The sequence below is a fragment of the Hippocampus zosterae genome, chromosome 1 (genome assembly GCF_025434085.1).
Source record: "Hippocampus zosterae strain Florida chromosome 1, ASM2543408v3, whole genome shotgun sequence".
Lineage (NCBI taxonomy): Eukaryota > Metazoa > Chordata > Actinopteri > Syngnathiformes > Syngnathidae > Hippocampus > Hippocampus zosterae.
In genome coordinates this window covers 14,011,790-14,038,496 of record NC_067451.1, presented here as the reverse complement: position 1 = coordinate 14,038,496, position 26,707 = coordinate 14,011,790, and the positions used below count along the sequence as shown (strand labels likewise).

Below are 26,707 nucleotides of genomic sequence, written 5' to 3'. Positions count from 1 at the left end.
GCTAGTCGCAAAACTATATGAACTTTTAAGATGAAATCTAAACTACGTTTTGTCTGGGATTTAGAATTTGGCTCAATACAATAAAATAAAAATTTGTTTGGAATGTAAAAATGTTTTCATTATTGCATTGCATTGTTTTAATAGCCCCCAAAATTTTAAATAAACACATTTAATACAAAAGGGGAGAAATGTTTAAGTGTGAGGGCGGCCTGGTAGTCCAGTGGTTAGCACGTCGGCTTCACAGTGCAGAGGTACCGGGTTCGATTCCAGCTCCGGCCTCCCTGTGTGGAGTTTGCATGTTCTCCCCGGGCCTGTGTGGGTTTTCTCCGGGTGCTCCGGTTTCCTCCCACATTCCAAAAACATGCGTGGCAGGCTGATTGAACACTCTAAATTGTCCCTAGGTGTGAGTGTGAGTGCGAATGGTTGTTTGTTTCTGTGTGCCCTGCGATTGGCTGGCAACCGATTCAGGGTGTCCCCCGCCTACTGCCCGGAGACGGCTGGGATGGGCTCCAGCACCCCCCGCGACCCTAGTGAGGATCAAGCGGTACGGAAGATGAATGAATGAATGAATGTTTAAGTGTGAATAGATGGACGACTGTATACAAGGTTGCAGAGCTGTGAGTCGGACAGGCTTCTCTGCAGCACTGGAGTGCCGCAGGGGACTGTTCTGGCTCCATTCCTGTTCATCCTCTACACCTCGGACTTCAGACACGCCACTCCAAACTGCCACCTTCAGAAGTTCTCCGATGACTCTGCGATTGTTGGCCTCATTACAGAGGGGTACGATCGGGAGTACAGGGGACTGACGAAAAACTTTGTGGACTGGTGCCAGCAGAATCTCCTCCAGATCAACCCTAGGAAAACTAAGGAGTCGGTTGTGGATTTCTGCAGGAAACAGTCCTCACCAGCACAGATGAACATCCAGGCAGGGTATGGACATAGACCTCCTACAAGTACCTAGGCGTTCTTCTGAACAACAAACTGGACTGGTCTACAAACACGGACACCCTGATTAGGATAGGACAGAGCCGACTTTTCCTACTCAGGAAACTGAGGTCTTTTGGGGTTCAGGGGTCGCTCCTTAAGACTTTCTATAACTCGGTGGTGGCCTCGGCCATCCATTATGGCATTGTCTGCTGGTCAGGCAGCATCTCAGCCCGGGACAGAAAGAGACTGGAGCGACTGGTCAGGAAGGGCAGTTCTGTCCTGGGCTGCTCCCTTGACACTCTGGAGGAGGTTGGCAACAGAAGGATGCTAACTAAGCTAAAAGCTATGATGGACAGTCCCTCCAACCCTCTCCAGCCCACCCTGACAGCACTAGGTAGCTCCTTCAGCCAGAGACTGTTACACCCGCGCTGTAAGAAAGAGAGATACTGACGCTCGTTCCTACCGACTGCTGTCAGGCTGCTGAATAAAAATAACAACAATAATAATAATAATAATTCAATGATGTGATGTGTGTGATGTTAAAAAACAATTGTAAATAGCACTGCGATTTATCCATTTTGTAGTTATATTGCACTTAATTGAACGGTGTTTGTTTGTTTTTTTCTTCTTTCTTCTTTCTACCCACATTCTTGTTGGTGGAGGCTGTAAATTTCCCCAGTGTGTGACAAATAAAGGATATCCTAACAATTGAAAACAGACCAAGTGTTAAAACATGCAAGACAAGACAAGTTTTCCTTGAGCAATCTCATCTTTCGTGTTGGTTCAATGTTACACGTCATAAAGCATGAATAATTTTACGAAGGCTGAGGGGGGGGGGGGGTAAATCATTTATTTAAGAATGTTTTTGACATTTCCAAAGAAAATGCAAAATTTGCAACCATATCTTGATCATTTTAATTTGTAATGAGTATTTTAAACTTTATGATGTGGAGTATAATGTTAAATGTTTTGACTCGAGAGGGAGATTATTTGATTAATATTTGGATTTGTGACAATATTTATTATTTTTATCTAAACACTGGAACTTATATTTGGTCCAGTAAATATATAATCGTGGACTGTATACTAAAAATGAAATTATTAATTTACTGAAATTAATTTACGCACATGGGGAACATATGTTTATATGGCCAATATATGTTCCTTTAATCAATAACACTGGCGGGGATGGGGGGGGGGGGGGTTGAAGTAAACTTGATCATCGGTCAAACATAGCTAGATCGATAGATCGATAGATCGATAGATAGATAGATAGATAAAAACATCTATTGATAAAGAGTGATCCGAATTGAGTACATTTTTTTCCATTTTCATTAAAAATCCATTAAAAAAACAACAAAAACAAAACAAAAAAATTCAGAGTTCAGATAATTGTTGATCTTTTTACTAGATGGAAACAAAGTTTCGAGGTGAATTAAACAAACAAATCGAAATAATGAACAAGCACATCAGACTCTTACTTGGGGCATAATGCAGTTTGTCCGATTGGGGTTGTCGTAGCCTGATATCGGTAAGCAGAGGTCTTTCGACCAGAAGAAAACTGATTTGCATTTTGCTCGCTCGCAGCCAAACAGTGTTCTGCATTATGCATACTGGTGAGCGGTAGAGACGTGTATTCAATTTGAGTTATGAATTTCCCCGATTTGGACCCTGTGGTCCAGTTGCGGTAATTGATAACATATTTATATTCCCTTCCATGCGTACTTTTAAATGTGACAGAAATCCCCAAATTGTTTGCACGCATCACCTCACTGTGTTCCCCTGGGAATGTTTGTAGCACACTATTTTGAAGCCTCTGCACTTACGAGCTGCAGCATGGGCTCCTTCAGGAGTTGGACCAGACTCATTTCTTCCAGTTGCTCTCTTCTTTTTTAAACCCCTTGGGAGTCTATGACAGTTTTGGGGGGAAATGTTTTTGTTTGTTTGTTTTATTACAAAGCGATCCAGTGCAGAGATTGACTGCAAGGGGGTCTAGATAGATTTTTACAGGGTTATCAGCCGAGTCATCAAAGGAATAACCGGTTCTCAAAAGATTTGTTGGTGACAGCCCTAATTTTTAAAACTTTGCATTTAGCAAACGGTTAAATAAACAATGTATGATAATATCAGTTTGTTGCTGGAAGTCACGCACAAGAGCATATACTGTACAAAAAGTTCAACTTTCGTTTTCAGGATACATGACCAAGCACTGCATCATTGAAGTCAAGATGGCGCCCGAGTAGGCAGTCGTCAGCAAGTGCTCTCATGAGCCTTGCTTTTTTTTGTTGTTCTTGTGTTTCTTTTGTCACTTTGTGTTTGTTGTTACGTCGTGTGGACTTGATGTGGACCTTTTTCAGCATTTTTTGGCCACGACATTCATCAAGGAGGAGACTCTGTGCTTGGTGGTTGCGCCTTCTCGGCAGCATGGGTATACCAGCACTGTTTTTGACTGGAGGAATGTCGGCGCCATTTGACTGTCGTTGCTGGACAGTCCCGGGGCGCTTGTGTCTTGCGCCTGTAATGGGCAGCATTTTTCACAGCCCCGCTTTGTTTCGTCAATGGACGCTACACAAAGCTGTAGCGTCCATTGACGAAAAGAGATGACTTCACTTCTCCTGTCCCACGTAATCCGCTTCAAACTCCAAGCCGCGACTCCCAGTTCCAAATCCGCATCGGCGCTCCGCGCTAACGCTCCCTTCTTCTCATCGTCGGCTCCTCAAGACTTAACATCCATCCAGCCGCAGAGCGTTCAACAGCACCGATCTCTCCACTGAACAAACACAAAAACAACAAAAAAAGCAAGGCTCATGAGAGCACTTGCCGGCGGCTGCCTACTCGGCCGCTATCTTGACTTCAAAGTCAATGAAGTGTCCAGTGAACAAAGTTTATCACATATACAATAAACTAACTAACATATCTGGAGAATCTGCAAAATTATTCCCTGCATGTCATTCAAAAGCACCCATTTCTGCATGCGGGTTTGGCTCAAAGATGTCACTGAGTAGATTGATTACATCGGCAATTACACAGGGCTGTGAGCTGCTGCAACAATAGCTCCGGCCTATATCTCAAAGCTCTTCACTTCAGGAAGAAAGGAGGATTACTGCAAAAACATGTGTCACGCTGCCATGGAAACAGCATGGATGGAGGTTGCTCAAAAAGATTAAAAATCTTTATTCATTCAGGAAGAGAAATTGGATTTATATCATTCAAACTGAAATGATTACAATGCAGTAATACATCATGGCGTGATCGACCTGACTGGGTCAGCTCATACAGAACGCAGGTCAGCCTCGATGCTCCCCGATTAAAACTTATCAGGTTCACATAACTGCACGACATCATATTCTGCCCATTTCACCATAGTGCAGTTTCTAATAATATGCTGTAATACAGGCAACAGACATCAGGAAAAGGGGAAGATAGCAATCCAGTAAGTCACTATAGCAGGGGTGGCCAAATTTTTTGGACCGAAGATCTACTTTTCGATCAACTAACCTCCCGGGATCTACCCTTACCGGCATGCGCGCGCATGCACGCTCGCACACACACACACACACACACACACACACACGCACACACGCTATGATGAGAAACAGCCTGAAACTGAGGCATGCGATGCACTTTTGCAGCCTGTTAACTAGCGTAGCTCACATGTACCGTTTTAAAATGCTTCCCTGGGCCCTCCTAGGTTCCTATTCTTTTCCCGTGCCCTCTGTGAATTGTACACGAAGCAAACTCTGAATGAGAATAATGACGATAAAAGATAGAGCGCAACAGCTCTGATTACAAGCTGCAATTGCAGACTGCTGAGCGCAAACAACTTCCTGTGACGTCATCACACGCCACCATAAATTCAAGATTTACCTGATTTACTGTATTTTTTAAACATTTATTTTGTGAAAATGAGACTGATAGGATGATTAGGGTCCAGCATAAATTAACACAAAAAATATATTACTAACATGTACAAAGACAAACAAATGGTTGTTTGTTTTTTTTCTCCTCGACACTCCTCGGATCTACTTCGGACCTGTCTTAGATCTACCGGGAGATCAGGATCGACGTAATGGGCACCCCTGCACTATAGCAATGTTCCTTCCTATTCAGTTCTCTCCTCTGCCTCTTTCCATCTCCTTAATGAGATCAGCACTCTCCAATATAGTGCATTTGTTTCCAGACATTTCTGAACAAATTAAAATCACCATATAGTCAAGTGCAACAATTGCCCCTGCCTTAGCTAAATTCAGCCATACCGTAGCTTAAGCAAATAACATCGGAAAGCTCTTCCACACAAACACTCCCGACCTGTGATCTGACAGCTGTAATGACCGACACATTATGTCAAGTTGCACCAATATAAATCAGGACCCCACTCAAATTGCAAGATCTGTATTTAGGTCAAAGCAAATCAATGCAGAGGAATGTTGTAGAGTGGACTTGTGTGCCATGTAGAAGCGATATAAATTAACACCAAGTAAAAAAATATATATATATATAATGGCTTGAGCCCTTCTGTGTTTGCATCACAAAGCATGAGCATTTGCTGGACTGATAGCCCCACTGCATTCTTCCTCTCTTTGAAGTTGTTGCATAGTTGCACTGAAGCACCGGCAGCATTCCTAAGCAAATACATATGTTTCAACAAGCCTTACCATGTTCGTAGCATGTAACTGTAAGGAGAGCGCCTGCATGGAGAAGTCCGGATCATAGGATCACAAATCCCTTTCAATAGAGCTAAAAATTATAGTTGTTCGCGAAAGCAAATCCCAAGGTGTCTCGTTTAACAGGGTGCTATATTCCAGAAAGAGGTTTCTCTTTCTGACGCACAGAGTGAGTCTCGTGGTCCGTCCTCCCTGCGTCTGCCAAACTTGTTATGTAATACACATATACCCTGAGTCTGGGAGCCAATCAGAAAGAGCTCTTCCTAAAATCAGTGAGAAATAGCAGCACCTCTCTCATACACATGGTTTTGTCACTCACGCACACTATACACACATTTATACCTCCTTTAGAGAACTCTCTAAGAAGGCACCTGAACGGGAGGGACTGGAAATATATGAATGCCTTCCGATTGAATAAAACACGACAGCGTCGATACATATAAGTTGCACAAAAATAAACCACCGCAGACACGGACTTGCTAATGTGCCACTTAGTTTAAAATGGTGTCATGAAGCAGGAGTACACGACATCATGCTTGCTCTGCTTACAGTCCTGTGTGGGCCCATACATGGAAGGAAACTCAAGCTTTGTTCTACAGTGAAAAGAACATCAGCCCACATGCCATGACAAGTGAAAGAGCTCCCTTCCCTTGTATTACAAATGGCTGCCAAGAATTTGTCTACACATGCAGTGAAACCTTTCCAGCTTCACTGAACAAACACATATGACTGAGGCTACAAGGTGAGGGGGCACTTATATCTATTATAAAAAACAAAAACAAAAAACTGAAAGCAAACTTGCCTACCCGCCATCACTAATAATAGGAATGTCATGAACAATTCTGAGATGGGCTTTTAGCATATCTATTTATAAAATTCATGAAACATTTATGACACCTGCCTCCCATCCTTTATTTGCTCATGCTACTGCATGCGGAAGAAATGAAACAAGCATTTTCCCTCCAACATGCCTTTTCACTTGGCGGATAAAAATAAAAAATAAAAATATAAAAAAAGGGCCGTGAGCCTCAGAAACCAGTGCATCGTTGAAGTGTGAATATTCCAGGACTGGAAATGGGAGCAGAGTTTAACTGCATCTAAGATGGGGAAAACCTAATGTGGAGGCCCTCCTTTATTAGGCCTAGCCTTGTCCACACAACCGATTACTGTTCAAGTACCACGATCCTGCAGCATCTGCAGCACACATCTCACTTGCAGGCATCTTTGCTCAGAATAACACGTTGCCTTCAGTAAGGAGATCACATATTTGCTGCCATGTTGTCAATAATAAACAATAAAAATCATACAGAAGCATGAAAGAATATCTATCACCCAGCCTCCTAACATACCAAGAGAATCCAATTACTCTGATACTCATAAGCCATGGAATACAACATGGAGGAAAGAAAAAGAGAGGATGTCGGCGAAAGGGACGTGTTTATATGCGGGAGGAACTCGAGTGACCACAGAAAGAGGTTACAGCATCACAGGTCTCGTGTGTCCGCACCACCACCAAACAATCTATCACAAACGAACGGTGAGAGGACACACTACACAACGAAGGATCGCGGGGAGGGTGGATAACACAAATACATTATGTTGTACCAACGTCATTCATTTCAACGCGTAGCCGTGATGGAGCGCCGGGTGTCCCCACTCTCAACCACCGCGCACCGCCTGTCTCTCCTCTCCTGCGTGACAGTGAAGTGCGCTGCAAACCGGGCCCCGACCGCAGATCCATTAACGAGTACCGAGGATGAACATCAACAGCACGTTCACAAGCACCAGCAACGCGATCACCGTAAACACCACGCAAGTCTGGACATCCAAGGCCATGGCGCAGCAATGCGGGCCGTGAGAGGCGTTCTCAGTTCGGCGGTATTCAGCTGTGAAGACCCAAGGCAAGCCTGTAATCCACCTTTACGGTTGGGCAAAACGTGACGAAAAAATGCCGATACGCCTCCTCACACTGCGTCTTGTATTTCATAGTGGCAGAGGAAGGGATGCATCATCCTCACCATCATCATCGTCATCAGTCTGCACCGCGATTTCTCGCTGCTGGTCAACACCTTGACGGTGTTTTGCTCTTGCCGACAAACGAGCGACTCTCCGGGCTGCAGATTAAAAGCAGGCGGGAGGAGAGACGGTGTGCAGGCTGTTCGCAGCTGCGGGGCTGCCTTCCGGTGAGCGGGGACCAGGGAGAGAAGGGCTCAGCGTTGGAGAGGCGGTCTTGAATTAATACTCATCAGCCTCCACTGCGAGACTACCGGCATCAGACATCACACCAGGCGGGGAGGGGCACGGCCAGCCCCCTCGCTGATTTCATTGACCACCAAAGCTAAATTCACAACCGTCACCCCTTCGAACAATACCACCGTACGTGCTATGCAAAGCGATTGTAACATTTATCAGTCACACCATAAGGGGGGTCGGGGGGGAGGGGGGTTCATGACAACCGAGGCATTTTCTTTAAAGCGTTGAACACTTTCTAATTTGACATGATGTCAGCATTTTCTACCCTTCCGTCTGAAGCTAGTCTGGCTAATCGATCCCATATAGGGGAGACAACAACAATAATTCAAAGCCGTATTTCGATGTGAAATCGTTTTTGTACAGCAATCAAATCCTCACACTCGCGGACATACTTATTTCGTTTCAATAGATATGACTAAATACTTTGGACCTACAGTAATCCCTCGTTTATCGCGGTTAATGGGGACCAAAACCACCCGCGATAAACGAAAATTCGCCAAGTAGCGACCAATTAACATATACAGATTAAAAAAATAAAATTAAGTCCGCAAACAGTCCGCGAGAAGCTGCAAAACAACAACGAGTCACATAGAGCAACATATACAGTACTGTACCCCATGTATACGATTAATTTTTTATATATTTTTTATGAATATGTTTGAAAAAATCTGCGATGCACCGAATCCGCGATAAACGAACCTACCAAATTAAATTGTATTTCAATTTTAAAAAATTGAGTGAGTAATGTTCTGCGAAAGTAGTACTGTTACGTGAGTACAGTTTTGACAACTATACTCACCTCTATAAATAACATTTGAAGGAAAATCTCCACGGGCGACACAACATTAAACACATTGGTCAGAAAAAGATAAATTAACAAAAAAATTGGCGAGTGGTTTTTTTTTCCATTTGACAGTTGAAGTCACACATTACCTTCCATTACATAAGTTACACAGGTGTTCCAAATAGTCCCACATAGCATTCATAAACCACAAACAAAAACTGAAGCCATGGGCAATTGAGTAACAGAACACGTACATAGTTATACAGAGACATAACAGAAGTTTAGAATCTACTGTAACTTACGATACTCAATAGCGAGAGTAGGTATTGTCTGAATATTTGTGCCCTCATTGTTGCGAAGATTACGACGTGTGCAGCCTGTGATAAATAATTTCATAGGCTTTCATTCCCAAACCAGTTATCAAGTCAACCACTCAACAGATCTTCACAAAGTACTTCAGATTTGGATCAAATACCTCAGAATATGTTTTGAAAAAAAATAACACCAGAAGGAGTGCATCAATATTTTTAAAGCCATAAATAATTTCCAGGGCACTTTCTGCACATACATTCAGATAAAAGCAAAGGCTCGTGAAAGTGAGGCTTTCAGCGAATTGTACAGGGCTGTCCGGAGCATCACAGCTAAGATATGACAACCCTTCTCAAACAAGATCCTGCTCTGTGCTTGCATATGTATGTGTGTGCATGTGTGTGAAAGGCAGAGGGAGCATATTACATAAGCCTGCCTTTCCACTGTGGGCTCACTCTCCAATCTCTCTGACATTTAGACAACAAAGGTCACATCTAAAAGTCTAAATCTGCACAGACACCAATGCTAATGTACTCATGCATATACAGAAGCGTTCATTTGTTAAAACAATATAATTACCCACGGTATTAGATCCGATAAAATGCTTTAACTTATTTTACGTAAACAACAAGCATTGAAACCTGACCCTACATGTTCTTCTCGTTGACTGACCGAGCCCTCATCTTGTTTAGACACATTTTCATCCCACATAAAACTGGATAGACCGGTTTATCATTTATTTAATATACTTTAGTTGATCGGAAAACTTGCAAAAGAGTATTTATTGCTTAGCTATTTTCCAAGCTGTGGGTGCTGGTGCTGGGCTGTAAACTAAATTGAATCGCCATCAGTATGGTACTTTATATCCACAAATTTGTTGTGAAAATGAATAGCTTCATGAAAAGGGCCCTTGCAGCAAACACGATTTGTTTGTACATGATGTGTCTAGCATGGTGCATTCATTGTTCTCACCTTTTTAAGCAGCAATCAATGGAAACTGTGAGGTCCATCAACATTACATTGCATTTAAAAAGCATATGCAATCAATGAGTTTGTAACCAGGAACCAAAAGAATTATACCAAATATGTTGACTTCTGTTTGGTAAGCTGATCCTCTTTACTGTCTACTTTTGTTAAAATTACCCTGAACCCTTTTTCCAAGTACTACGTATCTGATCAGACAACACTGGAATTGACCAAATTCATTCATTATGGCTTATCTTCAGGGCACAAAGGTCGGCACTGTTCAAAAACAGTGTCAACGTGATTTTGGAACGGGAATAAAAAAGAAAAGAAGAAAAAAGAAGCTAACGAGTTGACATCAAATTAGACTCAACATCTTTACACGGACTGTCACTATGATGCAGATTCACTCGTTTAATTATATTGCTGCTGAGTGCTGACAAGCACCAGCTCACACTATATTTCTCAGAGAAACATAGATAAATATTCTGCATATTCATAAATGATATTGATATTACCCATCACCACCTCCATGACCTACTCTGGGAGCAATACAAGGACAGATGCACGTATATATCGTTCATCTTGTGGAGTGAGGTCTGAAGCCCTCTATTAGGAATCAAACCATACTTGGAGGCTAAAGTGGATGGCCAAAATGATGCCACACGCCTCACGAAGAGGCATTTCATTTCAACAACCGCATCCATAAAGCGCAGACCTTTGTTAAGGCAGACAGCCATGTCAGGTCATTATATATTCATTGCTCTGTTATTTATTTGAACAGTCCGACACCGCAGTACCTAATATGTGGATAGCATTACAACTTATACTTTGGTTCAGACCGGACTCAATAAAATTAAGAAGCCAAAAAGAAGAAAAAAAAGGAAAAAAGACTTTATCTTGGGGTGCCTTTTGTAGTACTTCAAGAGGTGGCCCAGAATGGATTAAGAGTTAATGCATATTTGTAACCCGAGAGTTTTGTTCTGAAGTCAGTCTGTGTGAGACCACAAACACTTTTAGAAAGTTCCTCCCTGAATAAGGATTTCTGTGTGATCAAATTTGTTTGTGGCCGCAGGGCATTTGGTTTATTGAGGCAATGGCCACCACACCCATTTCCACTCCAGTCTGATCCTGTTCTTTTGTTCCTCTCCTATGCCCCTGGCAACCACACTGATTTCCTGCTTTCTCCCAGGGCCTCTGTGCCCCAGAATGCCTCAAATATGCACCTCTTTCATTATTGTCCACACATTAAACTAAAGGTATGAAAGTATGCATCTGTGTGGGATTCTTTTTTTTTTTTTGTTCCATATTTTGCTTGCAACAAGGTTGAAAAACGTTCAGTTGTTAATCAAGATGTATTTAGTTTTTTTGTTTTTTCTCCAATGGGGACTTTACCTCCCTTTGGACTGCCAAATCCTATGTTTAATCTAATCAGCATTCCAATTTAGACCCTCTCAACAATTTCACAAAGTTAACTTTTTGGACAAACGTCCAAATAGAGTATGTTATGTTTCCATTAGTGCAGTACAGTAGTCGACTGGTTAGCGTGTGTATTTGTTTGGTTGTACAATAACTGCAAAAATAGACATTTATGAGGGAAAAGGAGGAAAATGACATGACCTGTTTCAGCGTTGATTTGTGGCGGGCGAGCGCTGCACTACTGCACTTACATTGTGCCAGTTATGAGTGTGTTTACTAGTGTCACAACTCATCAGAGCACTGGCAGCCACCTGAGGCCTTAAACGTTGGAATCCTGGCTGTGTTTTCTGGTTTCCTTTTTGCATGCAACGTCTGTTAGAATTTTGAAAAATGTCTTCTTCATAGCAGTATAGTTACATCCCCCATGTTTATTCCATTTGAAGTTATTTGTTTGTTACAGTCAATAATAAACAGTCTTCTTACACACTTGACCCAAACAGTCAGCGGTGTGTTGTGCACGTTGCCGATGATGGTTAGTTACGCAGAGCGAAAAGAAACTGTCCATTACAAGACTGTTCGCTGACCAGAATTAGTAGGTAAATAGAGGATTTTAAAAAATGAAAATAAAGTGCATAACCCAAATTGTTTGTTAAAAAGGGACGTTCATAACTTGAGGTTCCAAAATCATAAAAAGCAAAGTAAATTATGACCACTTGTGGAGAATGCAAGTGAGGTGAGCTGGTGAAAAATAAACTTTGGGAAGTTAAAAACAAATTCATGTGAGGAGGGGGAGAAAGAAGAGATGCCTGTGGTGAGCTCTAGCTCTCAACTCAGAACTTAAAGGGGGTGGCAGGGTGAAGAAGAAATACTAGGACTGAAGTGGTTGCATAATACGGTACGTGTGTGTGATGGAGCACTTTCTTTGATGCCCCACTGGTGTAGCAGGCAGCCTGAGAGGTCAGAGGCAGAAAGGACATCAAAATAATATACACAGGAAGTGTCAGCTGCCAGGAAAATCCATCACACTTTTCACACGGGCCTACCGGACACAACTACAACTAGAACACCTTACCGCCAACTATATTTGTTTTATTCTTTTAGAAGAGGGTCGCCACTATCGCATGTGCACCAATCCATTGAAGGGTCAGTGCCAAACTTCCAACCATGTGAGCTTCTACTCTGTAAAGATTTTTTTCCATGTATGTTTGTCGAACACGATCTGCATAAGTAAATTTAAGCCATTTTCAGAAACCTAGAGCACAGACCCCTCAGAACAAACATCACTGGAGCAGCTGATCAGTGACAAGGTGAACCAACTGCTTCTGATAGGTCCAAGCACCTTGTCTGTTACACAAGAGTTTGTCATATTTATCTACCCTACTTAAGCAATCTTGAGTGTGGGTGGTTGAAAAAATAAATAAGCATAAACTGCCATGCCTTAATGAGATCACTGCAAGAATGAAATGCACTTGCAGTGTATATTTGTGTATACCATAATCAAGCAGATGAACATATCTGGAAACAACGGGGGTCCTAGAAGTGATTAAAACTAATCTAATCTAAAAAGCTGGGTCACTGTCGTTTGCTGATCATTTCAACTAATTGTAAATGACGCGCAAAACAAAGACTAAATATGCTTCCAGTCTTAGTTCCTAGAATATTTTTTTAAAAATCAGCCACTTGTACATTTTATTAATTGCTAATTATGTCCCGCAATTAGCTTACTGCACATTTTAAGCTCACATGGCATTCTGCCAATAACATAAAATTCCAGTGTGGAGGATTTTGGCCTAAGGGTGACCAGAGAGAAAGCTGAGGGAGCATGCTAAATGTCAAGTACCAAGTACTTTGTGCACCGTCAATAAAATGACAACTTTTCAGCTGAAGACAACATTATTGATGCCGTTTGCGTATCTATCATTGGCAACCCCTGTGCTACAATACCCCCTCAACAATTACTCTTTAATTACCTTGGAAAATGTACTACCTGTACACGGAAAAAAATATGGGTACTCAGGAACTATTATCTCAGTCTTCTGAGAAGGTTTGCAACAATATATATTTTTTTTTTTTCCAAGATGGCGCCCGAGTAGGCAGCCTTCGGCAAGTGCTCTTCAAGAGCCTTGCTTTTTTGTTCTTTTTTGCTGTTTTTGTCTTTTGTTTTGTCACATGTTGTTTGTTGTTTCATTGTGTGGACCTGATATGGACTGTTTTCAGCGCTTTTTGGCCACGACATTCGTCAAAGGAGAAGTATCTGTGCTTGGTGGTTGCGCCTTCTCGGCAGCACGCCTGTACCAGCACAGATTTTGATTGGGAGGAATGTCGTCGCCATTGACTGTCGGTGCTGGACAGACCTGGGGCGCTTGTGTTTTTTGCGCCAGTAATGGGCAGCATTTTTCACAACCCCGATTTGTTCAGTGGCTATGTCAGCGCTGTTGGACAGTTGGCGTTGGTGCGGCTGGATGGATGGCCGCTGAAGTTGAGGATGAGGAGCGAGGAGCGTTGGCGAAGAGCGCCGATGCGTATTTGGAACCGTGAGTTGCCGCTTGGAATTGAAATGGATTTCCATGGGACAGGAGAAGTGAACCAATCTCTTTTTTCGTCAATGGATGCTACAGCTTCTTGTTGACCTTGAAACTTAGCTTGTAGCCGACGTGTGCACATTTTGAGCATGACGTCTCTGATCCACTGGTTAAAGGACACTTTGATTCTCTCCTCTTTCATCTCAAACCGCTTCAAACAACAAAGCGTGTGACGGAAAAGTGGTTAGGACTGCACGACTGTCTGTGTTTTATGTTATGTGTTGTGTTTATTATTTTACCTTATGTTAACTGTTTTGTAAAGCGCTTTGTTACAGCTGCCGCTGTTGTGAAAGCGCTATATAAATCAGCATGTATTGTATTGTATTGTATAATATTTTGGAATGGGTCAATATGAATCTCCATTTCACGCAATCGATTTTGCGCTCCCTCCTAAAGGATGGATGAGGTGAAGGTCAAGACTCTGTCATCTAATCCCACAATTTCACATGAAATACATCCCTCCATGGCTTTATGAATGTTGCCTTGTGCTCCGAGGCATAATCATGCTGCTCCAGAAAAGGGTCCTCTTAAATCTGTTCTCACACAGTCTGAATCAGATGAAGGAGTACGGGGGGAGCACAATAGCAAATAAGTCAGTCATTACGTAGCTTATCAGCGTCAATTTTGATCAGGGTTACCTAATCAAACGGGAAAAATGAGGACGGAGATGCAGTTGATGTTGGATAAGAAGTACTGCATGGTCTAAAGCTGTCCCAAAAGAAAGATTACATAACACATTTGTCACACCATCAACCGAATGTCCTCACTGTCCTAATATGACATCAACATATGATCGCTTCAGAGATGATGCTGAATAAAACCAAACAAATAGCCCTCTGGAAGTATATGATACGATGTGCAACAACAAAGCACAAAGACTAATTTGCGCTACAAGGAAAAGATGTGGAAAAAAATTGAGAATTATTAAAATACAGTTACAGTTAAGCAGTCTACTCCCGTGAGTCAGATCAAAGAGTTACCACATAGTCTCTGGGAACATGCAGCTGTATTAAATAAATGTGGGAATGGCTTTTATTAATTATATAAGAATAAGGCCCTGAGCTTCTGCGTCTGCCAAACACACAGACACGCACCCATGAATATACAACATAAACACATTTTGTGCATGCACCAACAGTAACACACATGAACACCCCTGACAGGCATGAACCCAGTCAGAAGGAGAAACAACCTCGGGAGGCAGTGACACAACTACCTGGTTAGATTCTATCAGTAGCACGTTATCAGAAGTGTTACAGCTGGTGGCTGCAGGAAGTCACAGTGCATATGGGTTTGCACCTTGGTAGAGCAGTGGTGCTGAATAAACACCAGTGACAGGTTCGAGAGCGCATGTGGCTTGGGGTGCAGATGTTTGCAGTTCTCCATCGATATACTTTCATAGTGTTAGACCAGTGGTTCTTAACCTGGGTTCGATCGAACCCCTGGGATTCGGTGAATCGGTCTCAGGGGTTTGACGGAACCTCTGCTACGGAGGGTGAGACACACGCGACTCAACATGTCAATTAGTTATGCTTGGTCATAGCTGGCTGCAGATGATCACATAACATTTCTTGACCAATCAGTGCTGTGGGAAATTTAGTTCGCTTAGTAGTCAACGTGTGACTGTCGTGATAGTACGTCATGCAATTTTTAAAAAAGTATAATTATCTCTTGAAATTCTATTTCATTTTTAATAAATGTATTTTTAAAAATATCTTGAATTTGTATACATGTACTGTGTGTATATATATATATATATATATATATATATATATATATATATTCATTCATTCATTCATTCATCTTCCTAACCGCTTGATCCTCACTAGGGTCGTGGCGGGTGCTGGAGCCTATCCAGCTGTCTCCGGGCAGTAGGCGGGGGACACCCTGAATCGGTTGCCAGCCAATCGCAGGGCACACAGAGACGAACAACCATTCGCATATATATATATATATATATATATATATATATAAAAACTGGCTGGGTTCGGTACCTCTAAGAAGGTTAAGAACCACCGTGTTTTGACAAAGACATCATAACCTGGTGCTATGTATTCTTCTTAAAACATTGATGGTGTCATGCATTATCCATCCTAAAGAATGCATTTGGAATATGGTACATCAGGATAAAAAAATCGGAGGGTGTTGTGCTAAGGATGTCATTGTTTCTTGTACCCACAGCAATTAAAATATTGTATACTGAAAGAGCAAAGTCAATAAATGAGAACTGGTTACCCAGCATGTGCCTACCGTTGCGTGCGCAAGTAGCGCCTTCCATCACTGGCCTCCTCTTTGCCCAACTCACCACTGCCTGCTGACTCATGCGTTCATAATTAATAGACAGCGTTGCATAATATGATTATGACCCAACATACCCGACTTGGTCTTACACTTAATCATGTAAAATTTTGGCTTTAAGTTTTAATCAGCGTGAAGCCTTTAATAAATTTGCCTCTCTCACAACTCGTCAGTATGGATGCTATCACAGCGTCAGTACCAAACCACAGCAAACCTCCCCTCAATCTGAATTAGAGCAGGCGAGGACAGGAGAAAGAAGAAGAAGGACAGGGGGCAGTGGGGAGAAATCCATTTAAATGAAATGAAGAAGAGAGGCGTCAGCATTAGCAGTTAATCCACTGCAGTGATAATGCGTTCCTTCTGCCTGCGGCCTCCAGGCGCAAGTAGCCATCCTTACAGGAACAGTAAGACACACCGTCTTGTACCTAAAAGATTTTCACCAAAGCCTAAATCCATGTATGCTGATAGAAGACTTGGAAAACATGTAACATATGCGGATGCTTCACGTTAATGTCTCTCACCATTCAACGACCTTTCCAGTGGTGCATGCCCCTACCCTCGGGCATGCTACGACACAAACATACACACAATAAAGGAACTATCTCTCATTCCCTCTCCCTCTCTTTTTCTCTCCCGTCCCCATTTCTCTCTCTCTCTCTCTCTCTCTCACCCACACACGGTCCTCTTTTAGGCCTTTCTGAAAAAGGCTCCCTAAAGATAGAAGCAAGTAGATGAGCTCGAGACAGCTAGTGTCATGGCAACGTTGTGCAGAGGTTTGCAAACACCATTTCACATCAAGTCCTCCTAATCCTTAATTCGTTTTTGAGATTTGAGAAATCCAATTCTAGATTGAGGTCACGAAATAGCAATATCAATGGTAATTAACAAATAAATATTCATTACCCATTTTAGGATGGGGATAATTTAGATTACATTGCACTTCTTTCCAATTTAAATCCAATTTTTTTTTCGATCACATTGTGCTTGCCTCTTCGCACCCATCACCTTCATCCACCACCATACAGCCACACACCTACTTGTATACCCACTTTGTATCCACTAACCAAGAATTCCCCCAGGGCCACTCAGACATCAAAGCACCTATTCTGCTGCCTGATATTTTTTTTAAATATTTTTTTAATTTCCCAGAAGCGAATTCTATTTAAATATCAAAGACTTGAGCAGAGTAACAGAAAGATGGAAACTATCTTCAACATGAGATGACGTTCATTTCAAGTCAATAATAAAACCGATATTAAGTCTTACACACTTCATGTCAGTAATAAGTAAAGTTACCATTGTTCGTGAATTTCCTTCAGGATCAATCAAGTATCTAAAATAAGAAAATAAATAAATAAATGTAATGTGTAGTATTGTATAGTATTGTATATAAAAAGACTGTTCCACCCCCGCTGCAAGAAGGAGAGCTACCGACGCTCGTTCCTACCGACTGCTGTCAGACTGCTGGGAAAAATAAATAAATAAATAAATAAATAAATAAATAAATAAATAAATAAATAAATGAATGAATGAATGAATGAATGATGTGAAAAACAATTGTAAATAGCACTGCGATCTTATCCATATTTGTATTCATATTGCACTTAATTGAATGTTGTTTTTTTTCCCCTTCTTTCTTCTTTCTACCCACAATCTTGCTGCTGTAGACTGTAAATTTCCCCAGTGTGGGACAAATAAAGGATATCTTAATCAGATTATTGAAAGAAAAAAGAAAAGATTATGATGAGAATAACCTGTGCCTGTGCATTTGTGTTAGGCCGTGCTTTCACCCGACTTGCCTAGTTTAAGATGCGTAATGGCTTGAGAAGATTGGATAAAATCAATTTGCACGCTCATCACATTCATGCATCATTTCCCACATTGTTGATGAAGCAAGTGGCTTGACCTGTGTGATGCCCATATTACAACATGTAGAGAAGGGATCATTTATCAAAATGACTGCAATGCACACTCACAGTTGGTTCCTATATCTCCTGGAGATGTACAGTACGGTGGTCAGTCAAAATGCTCCAAAAGTGATCATGTTTCTACTTAAAACAAAGAATTAGAGGGAAAACAATATGCATCAAAGCCACGCACAGTCATTATGCATGATGTCATGTGGCATGTCACTACATTACACAAGATCTCTCCTCTCAGTATACGCAACATTGTTCCCTCGCAACTTTGCAATTCAATTATTGGGGCTTCATTCTATGACGCTGACTTCATCTATTGTAGTTTTACTTCACTATTTTTGTGGGTTGATGACTGTGTTTCTTCCTTCTCAGTCAGACCAGTCAAGAAATGTGAATGTTTTTGTTTCACAAAAACAGAGACCATGAAATTAGGGACACATTCGGAAATTCACTCTGATGCCTATGTACTGCTCTGAGACTGCACGTGTTCGGAGCGGCAGAGCGCGCTTCCTTCTCATTCTTTTTTGAACGCAGCCTACATTCTAATCCAATCAGCATCTGGTGCTTGAACTGTTTCCCATCTGTACTGCCTGCCGCACAAGCGCACCATGTTTCTTATTGGAGTGCCTAGAACACGCCGGTACCGGCACTCCGTTTCTGGTGCTCTATGGATAACTGAATGGCACATTTGAACGTTTCCGTTCGAACGTTCAAATGTTTCCGAACGGTTTCCGAACGGTTGAAGTGAAGCAGTGCCTACTCAAAGCGTATTTTCGAATGCTCCCTAAATCCCGTCACCCCCAACATTCCATTCCTCTCATCGTGAGTGCCTTCGGAATGGCTTAATAGAGGTGTTACTCCCTGCGCTATAAAGAAGTCAAACTCTTACTTTTCAGAAATTCACCTATTGTGGGTGGGGTGGCGGGACTGTTTGGAACGTATCACCCGTGAAAGCTCGAGGTCAGTCAACCAGCATCATAGGAGTGTGCGTATCTTTTTCTTTATTAATAATAATAACAGTTTTGTATAAATCATAATTATTATTTTGCTAATTAATCCAAAATATGGACCAGGCTATACAACGGAATCTACACGATGCACATTAGAAGCGTGTCCTAATGGAGTGTGAATTGGAGATTATGTGTTGTTGATCCAGCAGTAAGCCACAGGTAACCACGGGGATGGAACAGCAAAACTATCAGTTTTCAATTCATTTCAAATATTTTATGGAAAGAAATGTGCACAATTTGAAACAAACTGGAAGGTGTCTATGCTTTTGGGGTTTCATTGTAGACTGTTGCATCTATCGACTGCGCTTCAAATCCTCAGTGTTATTGCTGGTTGTGCTCGACTTACTACGTTGACTTGCAGTGGTTCAGACCCAGGTCGGAGCAGCCTCTTCCTCCTGCAGCTATTGCCTTCAGACCGAAGACGTACTGATGATGATGCTGATGACTGACCCACATCTGTTGGACAGACATAAGTGAGAAGTGAAACTTGGGCAAAAGAAGATCCCATTTCATGAAACAAACATCTTCGTATATGGAAAAGCAAATCAAGGCGTAGTGCAGTACCTGAATGAGGCAGGAGAAGCGCCAAGGTCGTTAAAGTACCGGGGGGCAGAGGTAGGGAGCGGCAGCGCTGCAGAGAAGCCTTCAGGGGCGGTTCTAATGGAGACACCCCAGGAGGGCGAGACAAGGCCTAAAGGGTACTCAGGAGTTAGGACAATTCCTATATTCCCCGCAGGTGTGCTTTGATATATACTCAAGCTGAACATACTCAACATCGCTCCCAAAAATCCTGCCTCTCTGCTTGTGTTCAGTGAATTCAAAGTATTTCACATCCAGCATGCCATGTGTGTTAGTGGTGCTGGCTGCAAACTGTCAGACTACACAGTCCATCAAGCCAGGGAGCCTGTAAGGTTCAAACGAACGGACTTTGAGTTAGGTTAACGAGAAGGAGAACTTATGGGAGCAATGAGGCAGAAAATTGGACGTAGAGGAAAAATGAGAGAGGCAACAAAGGGGAAGACAGAAGAGTGAGAGTGGCATGTGAGCTGGTGGAAAAGCAGCATCCAGAAATAAAGGCTTTCCTTTATAAATGGGACAGACCATGCTTGCATGTTGCAGCTAAAAGTGAGGAAGGAGTGTATACTGTAAATACTGGGTTAGGAACAGGCTGACCTTCTGCATCTGTCGTGTGTTCATTCATTATGGCCTTGTGCTCTATTTATCAGGGAGGTGGGAGAGACAATAAGTAGGACTCAGACCTCTTTTTGCATCTTTTCAAACTAAAGGAAGGGGGATGCATTTCATTTATGCTGTGCTTAGGGGAGAATCATCTATAATACTTTTGCATATTGTTGCCACATTTAGTTAAAAGGTGCACAAATGCCTGTGTGGTAATTTAATATCTTACTCTGTCGTGCAACTCCGTGGACTGCATCGTGCTAGTAACACTGGCGTCAATGACAGAGCAGGGCCTGGGACGAGCAGCCATCCATCTAAGCCCCAGTGAGTGTTGCATGTTGGGATTAGATCTGTGCCTCCGTCGGCATAGTGAGCCAAACTCACTATCATTGTTGTAGAGATCTCGGTCTGGGTTAGGCCTCCACAGATCCAATACAGCTGATGCCGGGCGAGGACGAGGGCGCAGCGGCTTCTGAGGTACAGAGGTCTTCTCTGTGTTAGAGTGGCACAAGGCTGGGACTGGCAGTCTTACACTGCAGCCTGTCTGGCTTGCAATCTGCTCACACAGCTGGGATTGGCAAAGATTCTCAGAGGATTGGCCCAGACACAAGGTGCAACAATAAACGCTTACAGGACACGACATTGGGTGTACCGCTGAAATCAAACGAGCCCCTTTGATTGAAAGTCAGACACCTTTGATTTGAATCATGTTTTGAGGGTCTGCACCTTAGCAGCTGTCATATGTATATTAATGCCAGAAACCACTGCGGAAAGTGTGTTTTACCAAATATAGATCTATTTATTTCTGGTGACTGCACTGGCGGCGTAGAGGCACACACGAGTGACTTTTGTGCAGTCAGCGTGGGATTGATTCCCACTAGGTGACTAGAGGTATAAATTTGAGTATATGTTGTTCTCTTTCCCCGTGTGCCTTCAACGGGCAACGATTCAGGGGGTTTGTCGAATGCTCACACGCAGCTGGGATAGACTCAGGCTCATCTGCAACATTAAACCGGCGAGGCGCTCGAAAATGGATGGCCCTTGAATGCATGGCAATCAAAACTGTGCTATGATCAATAGCCTCATTATTTATCCTTCGCAGAGTAGACCACAACTAACTTAATACAGAACAATAGTCAGAGTAAATAGCACTAATTGAAGTTTCAGGATTACGCAAAAAGTATTCAACGAAACTCTGAGGATGGGTGGTGCTTGGACCAACAAAGAACTGATTAAATTCTGGTGCTGATCTTGATCTGTGATTCCCAAAGGGTTGTACTAATCACTCAACGAGCGCACCTTTCAGTGAGATGCCAAAGAACTCACTATCACAGTTCAGTTACATTTAATTCTTCCCCACAACATATTTGCATTTAATCTTTAATAACAGTCTGGTTTTAAATTTTATTCCGGTATATCATTTTAATGATACTTAATGTGCAATGTGCAATATGTTTTAACTGTTATTTGAGTAGTCTTTTTTTCTCTCATAGTGTTAATGTGTTGTCAAACTGTGCCTAATGTTGGAGAGGCTTATAATATTAAATATACTACGGTACTGTATTTTAGGTCATCTTGGTGGTAATTGAAGAACTAAATGTATTTTAGGTGATATTTGGTGTAAAAGGTTGGAAAACATTGATTGCGATAAAAGTGATTTATCTTTATTTTATTTTGAAAAGAATCACAGCTGTACCTCATGTTGTGACTGATGAATGGACAATTCTGTGTTACCTTTTGAGGATGTGGGAAAATTCCCAATAAATTAAAATGTTTATATTTTGCACAAGCTCCAGTTTTACCAAAGAATGGAGAATAGCGAACACAATTTTTGAAATGGCCCTTAAAACAAATCAGACAAGCGAAAACACATGCGCAGATTTGACAAGATAGCAACGTGACTATTTTGGCGGGACAAGAACAACAAAATTCGCAGCATGTGCTCTTGTGAAACAAACCTTTAAGATTTTGTGCTGAGTATTGTGATGACATTTCTCACTGGATTCGGGCTAGCATGTCCTGACTCAGTGTAACTGGCAGAGACATGACGAATACCTTCACGAGAGGACATCAAAATGAAGGATTGCCATCATGAAGCATAGACATAACCGCGCTCTAGGGGAGTTTCACAGCAAGCGTCTTGGGGAAAAATGCCACAAGAGGCGGACAGGGCCAGGAAGAGCAAACACCACTGGTTCGAACGGCAAAAGACATCACAATTACTACCGCCTTTTGCCAACAGATGGTGCTACATGATAACACTACAATAGGAGCCATATTTATGTCAGCTCCAGGGTGTTGAATGGAAAGCTTTTATTCTGCCCGATATTTGTACCACACATCGGAGGACTGAAATCATGGGGCAATGGCAAAGTTTTTTTCCCAACTCTCTTGCTATGACAGGAAAATGAATGTATCTGGTTAAAATTGTTACATGAACCACATTTTGAACATGGACAGTAATTGCATGCCTCCGGCAATGTTAATGATTAGGAAAAGTCTGCGTTGGAATGTGGTTATGGCATCACTGTTAAACACAATAATACTGACTTCAGTGAAAACATAGTCTACTCCAATGCTGTACGACTATTTATACGACAGCTGCATTTAAATAAATAACGTACATTACCTTAAATATCTCCTCTGTGGAATCAGATGAGGGTATGCTATTGGTCGTGCTCTCTTTAGCACATATCTGTAATGGAATATTCAATTCCTGTATCTGTTGTGAGTCAGGTGGAGCATCCTTGGAATCCTCATCATTTCCTGTGTCTTCCTTTACCGTTTCTCCTAGGTGCAGACAGTTTAATGGATTCATTTCATGCTCAGCAAGAGTCTCAGTGTTTGTAACTGAGTGAGGAATATGATTCTCTACAATGGTGGACCTGTGGTTTGTTGCCATGTCTGTATTATTGTCTGTACTCTTCGAGCTTTGAAGGCCATTCACACTTCCAGACACTGATGGCCGAAAAGCTTTGAAAACAACATTAGGAGATCCCTCACCTGTCACAGGTGCTGGGACCTCACAGGTAAGGCTACTGGATTTTGAGGATTTAGTGGTCAATGGTGAGGATTGGGAATTCTGACACTGCAGAAGTCCTTCACCGCGGAGTTTATGGGGCACACCATGAACTTTGTCTTTTGTGCACCGAGGAGCATGAGGCAAGCGGATTGGGGTCTTCTCTTCCTCAGGAGGGGAGAAGGAGCGGGACGTTGTCCGCCATTTTCTGGCTGTTTCTGCTACATTATTGAAAAATTTAAACAGTCCACCAAAGTGTCCTTTCACATCTGGATTTTTTGGAGGCAATGCTTGGAAGTCTTTGGCATTCTCAAGGTCAACAGAACCATAGTCAGAGTCAATAGTCTTGTCGAGAGAGTGAAGCTCAGAATCAAAGCTCCTCTCTGAATAGACTGGATTTGTCTTTCCCAAAAGAGAGATCCTCCTCAGGTAACTCCACACATCTTTGTGTCGCCTCCCTGCACCTTGCGTAGTACTTTTGCTAGCTTTTGCTAGCTCATCCTCACAGCATGTAGCTTTGTTACAGTTAGTTGAATTGGTGTGATTTCTTTTAGAGTAGGAAACTCGTTCCGATGGTTTACAACCGTTCTGAACTGTTGTTTCTGGCACCGTAGTGGGCTGATGGTCATCGATCGGAGCTGGGAGGTCAATGTCTTCAAAAGAGCAGTCAAATTCTGCTGTGTAGCCAGCATACGAATGCCTCTTTCCGCGGTGCCTCAGGGTGCCCCTGCTGGATTGCTGCGGAGTGCCAATGTCTTTGCAGAAAGAGTCCTCATCCACCAATGAGCTGCTAAGCTTGGCACTAGACAATTTCCCAGACTTCCCCCGGAAAACAGAAGGGGATTTTAGTTTCTTGAAGGAGCGAACTTTATCAGCAAATGAGAGTTTAGGGATAGAAGATTCCCCAAGGAGGATCATAGAGTGGGGTCTTCGCTCCAGCTCTGAGACACCTCTCTTCCGATTCAAGATCTTCCAAATGCCCCCAGTGGCACGGGGTCGCCGGTTGACCTCCTGTCTGTCCTTGACAGGGGCCTGGGCCTCACCCTGCATCTCTTCAGACCCTGACCCAGTCTCTTTAATATAAACACTGCCAGTCTCATTTTCCACATCCAGAGAAACGTTAAATACTCGATTCACAAAACCATTTGGGTTGTTACTCTCAGGGGTAGGATTGTCTAGTTGCTCCATCATCTCTCCTTCCACAACGTCAGCTATTAACTCCAATGACCATCATGTCTTCGTTTTCTCCCTCTCACCAACACCTAAAAGAATTGACAAAAATAAAAGAAAAAAATACTTTTTGTCTACAACCATAATCATCTACCTCTTGCATCCGCTCATCGTGGACCATCTCGTTCATTTAAACCAGGACGTACTGTTGCCAGGTAAACCCACACGTCAGCTGTTTTGTTATTCGACGCAGGAGGTGACATCAAATCACTTACTTCAGAAAACGGATGCTAAGAAACTAAACTGCAATAGTTAATGTATATGTATTATAATTCCACTAATAATGTACTGTATTTAACGGATGGCACCATCATGTGCAAAACAAGCCTGTGAATGTTTCGAAATGGTTTTTAATGACTGTTTGAATGAACGTGGTTACTAATGTACATTAGAATCCCAAGCGTAAAAATAGCATTTAGTACATAAAAAATGATATTTAGAATTATGAATAATTTCTGGCGAGTTGTCAGTTCTTGAAAACAATTATTACTCAACGTATGTACACTACCCAACATTCAAAATATGAAGCCGTTTATGAAAGACCAGCGACTTGTCGCACACTTTGCAACACTCCCCAGATGTAGAGTGACACTGCGAGGCCACTTCAAAAAACGCAGGTTCTTCAACACAGTCACTTTAAACATAACACGAACCACATTGAGGTTTGCGAGTACCAGATAAAATGGTTTCCTTACTTCCCAGTCGTTGGTGAAGATGGCATTGTCGCTCGAGTCCTTAAATCCATTCAAATCTCCGAGCTTCATACAAACGCTAAACTTTATACGGCTGTCTGAGAGCAATTGAGCTGACATCCATGAGCGAAGCAGCAGTTCCAGAGCAGACAGCGACGACAAGATCCTCTCCTCCTCGGTTTACACAACAAAACCTCGCCCGCGTCAGGCTGACCGAAGCAACAGTGTGAGTTAAGCCACACACCGGTGAACTTTTGGCCTGCGAGCGCGCGCACCGGTCTGCGCGGTGATTTCAGATTTGTGCACGCGCACACGAGAGCGCATACGCACGCTGTACCGGTAAATAAAACCCGGCCGCCACTCGACAACTTGCATAGTTTCAACACTGTCTAAAGAAAATAGTTTGAAAACTACAGAAATAGTGATATAAGTGACTTAGTTATTCGTGAAGAGAAATTCGTTTTAGTTCATGCCTGTGGGGAATATAGAAGTATGAAGTGATTGTAAACAAACTAACCCGAAACAAGCGTATTAGAAAGCCAGCGTTCAGTGTGTTCGCCTCAACATTTTGAAAAAAACAAGGAACGTCAAATTGAGTTCATGTTTTCCTACGAAAAGTTCTAAAGTCATCAAACATAATTTTCAACAATGTAAATACAGCATTCCCTTTCTGTCAAGAATGCGACTATAAACCCTATATAATTGAGAAGTTAATTATGTGCTTTATTGTTCTCAATTATCGGCGGCTGGAGAGTGGGGGGGGGGGCAGTAAATTTGAAAATTCACCCATACTACAGACATATCTTCATATTAATTCGATATTTACATACCAGTACTAGTGTGTGAAAAATTAATAGAAAGAAACACAAGCGTAACCAGCGCTGTTAATTCTGGTCATTTGTGGACTCTGGTACAAATCTTGCTGGTCTGATAAACCTGTTAAATACTGCAGTTGTCTCATATACAGATTGGGGCTAGGGCGGATGGAACAATTCACTCTATAGATCAGGGGTGTCAAACTCATTTTAGTCACCAATTTGGAGTTACACCTTCCCCCGGAGGGCCGTTATGACAGTGAAACCACAAAATTATCACTCGTACACAACAAATTAATAGATTACTAGTTTTGAAATATGTCAAGTCAATTATAATAGTGTGTTCAATTATTGTTCAAGTGAGTACCAACAGGGTCACAAAATTATTGCAAAATCTCAACGATATGTATCATACATGACAAGTTGATATTTTGGTACAGATTTTAGCAAGTTGACATACGTGATTTGCTTTCGCGTGCCACATAAAATGACCTGGCGGGCCGGATCTGGCCGCTCGGGCTTGAGTTTGATACCTATGCAATAGATTGACTTCTTGGTAGTGCACGCCAATGTAATGCAGTTGATTGCTTCAGCAGTAGCAACAGTTGCTGTTATACACCACCGCAAAACTACATTTTCATTAT

General features: G+C 42.2%; 1 protein-coding gene across 11 annotated transcripts in view; it reads right to left on the bottom strand.

Annotated features, from left to right (window-relative positions):
- LOC127595765 (rho guanine nucleotide exchange factor 9) overlaps positions 1–25,498 on the bottom strand; it is a 48,088-nt gene extending 22,590 nt beyond the window's left edge. For 4 of the 11 annotated variants that reach the window (XM_052057526.1, XM_052057536.1, XM_052057564.1 and 1 more), the window contains exons 1-4: positions 25,252–25,497; positions 22,937–24,588; positions 19,693–19,819; positions 19,475–19,584 (exon numbers count right to left, since the gene is read on the bottom strand). In XM_052057526.1, the coding sequence (XP_051913486.1) occupies positions 19,475–19,584; positions 19,693–19,819; positions 22,937–24,517 (1,818 nt within the window). In that variant the 5' untranslated portion in view covers positions 24,518–24,588; positions 25,252–25,497. The other 7 variants (XM_052057606.1, XM_052057615.1, XM_052057573.1 and 4 more) reach the window with 6 other exon arrangements.
- Between the last annotated feature and the right edge of the window lie 1,209 nt (positions 25,499–26,707).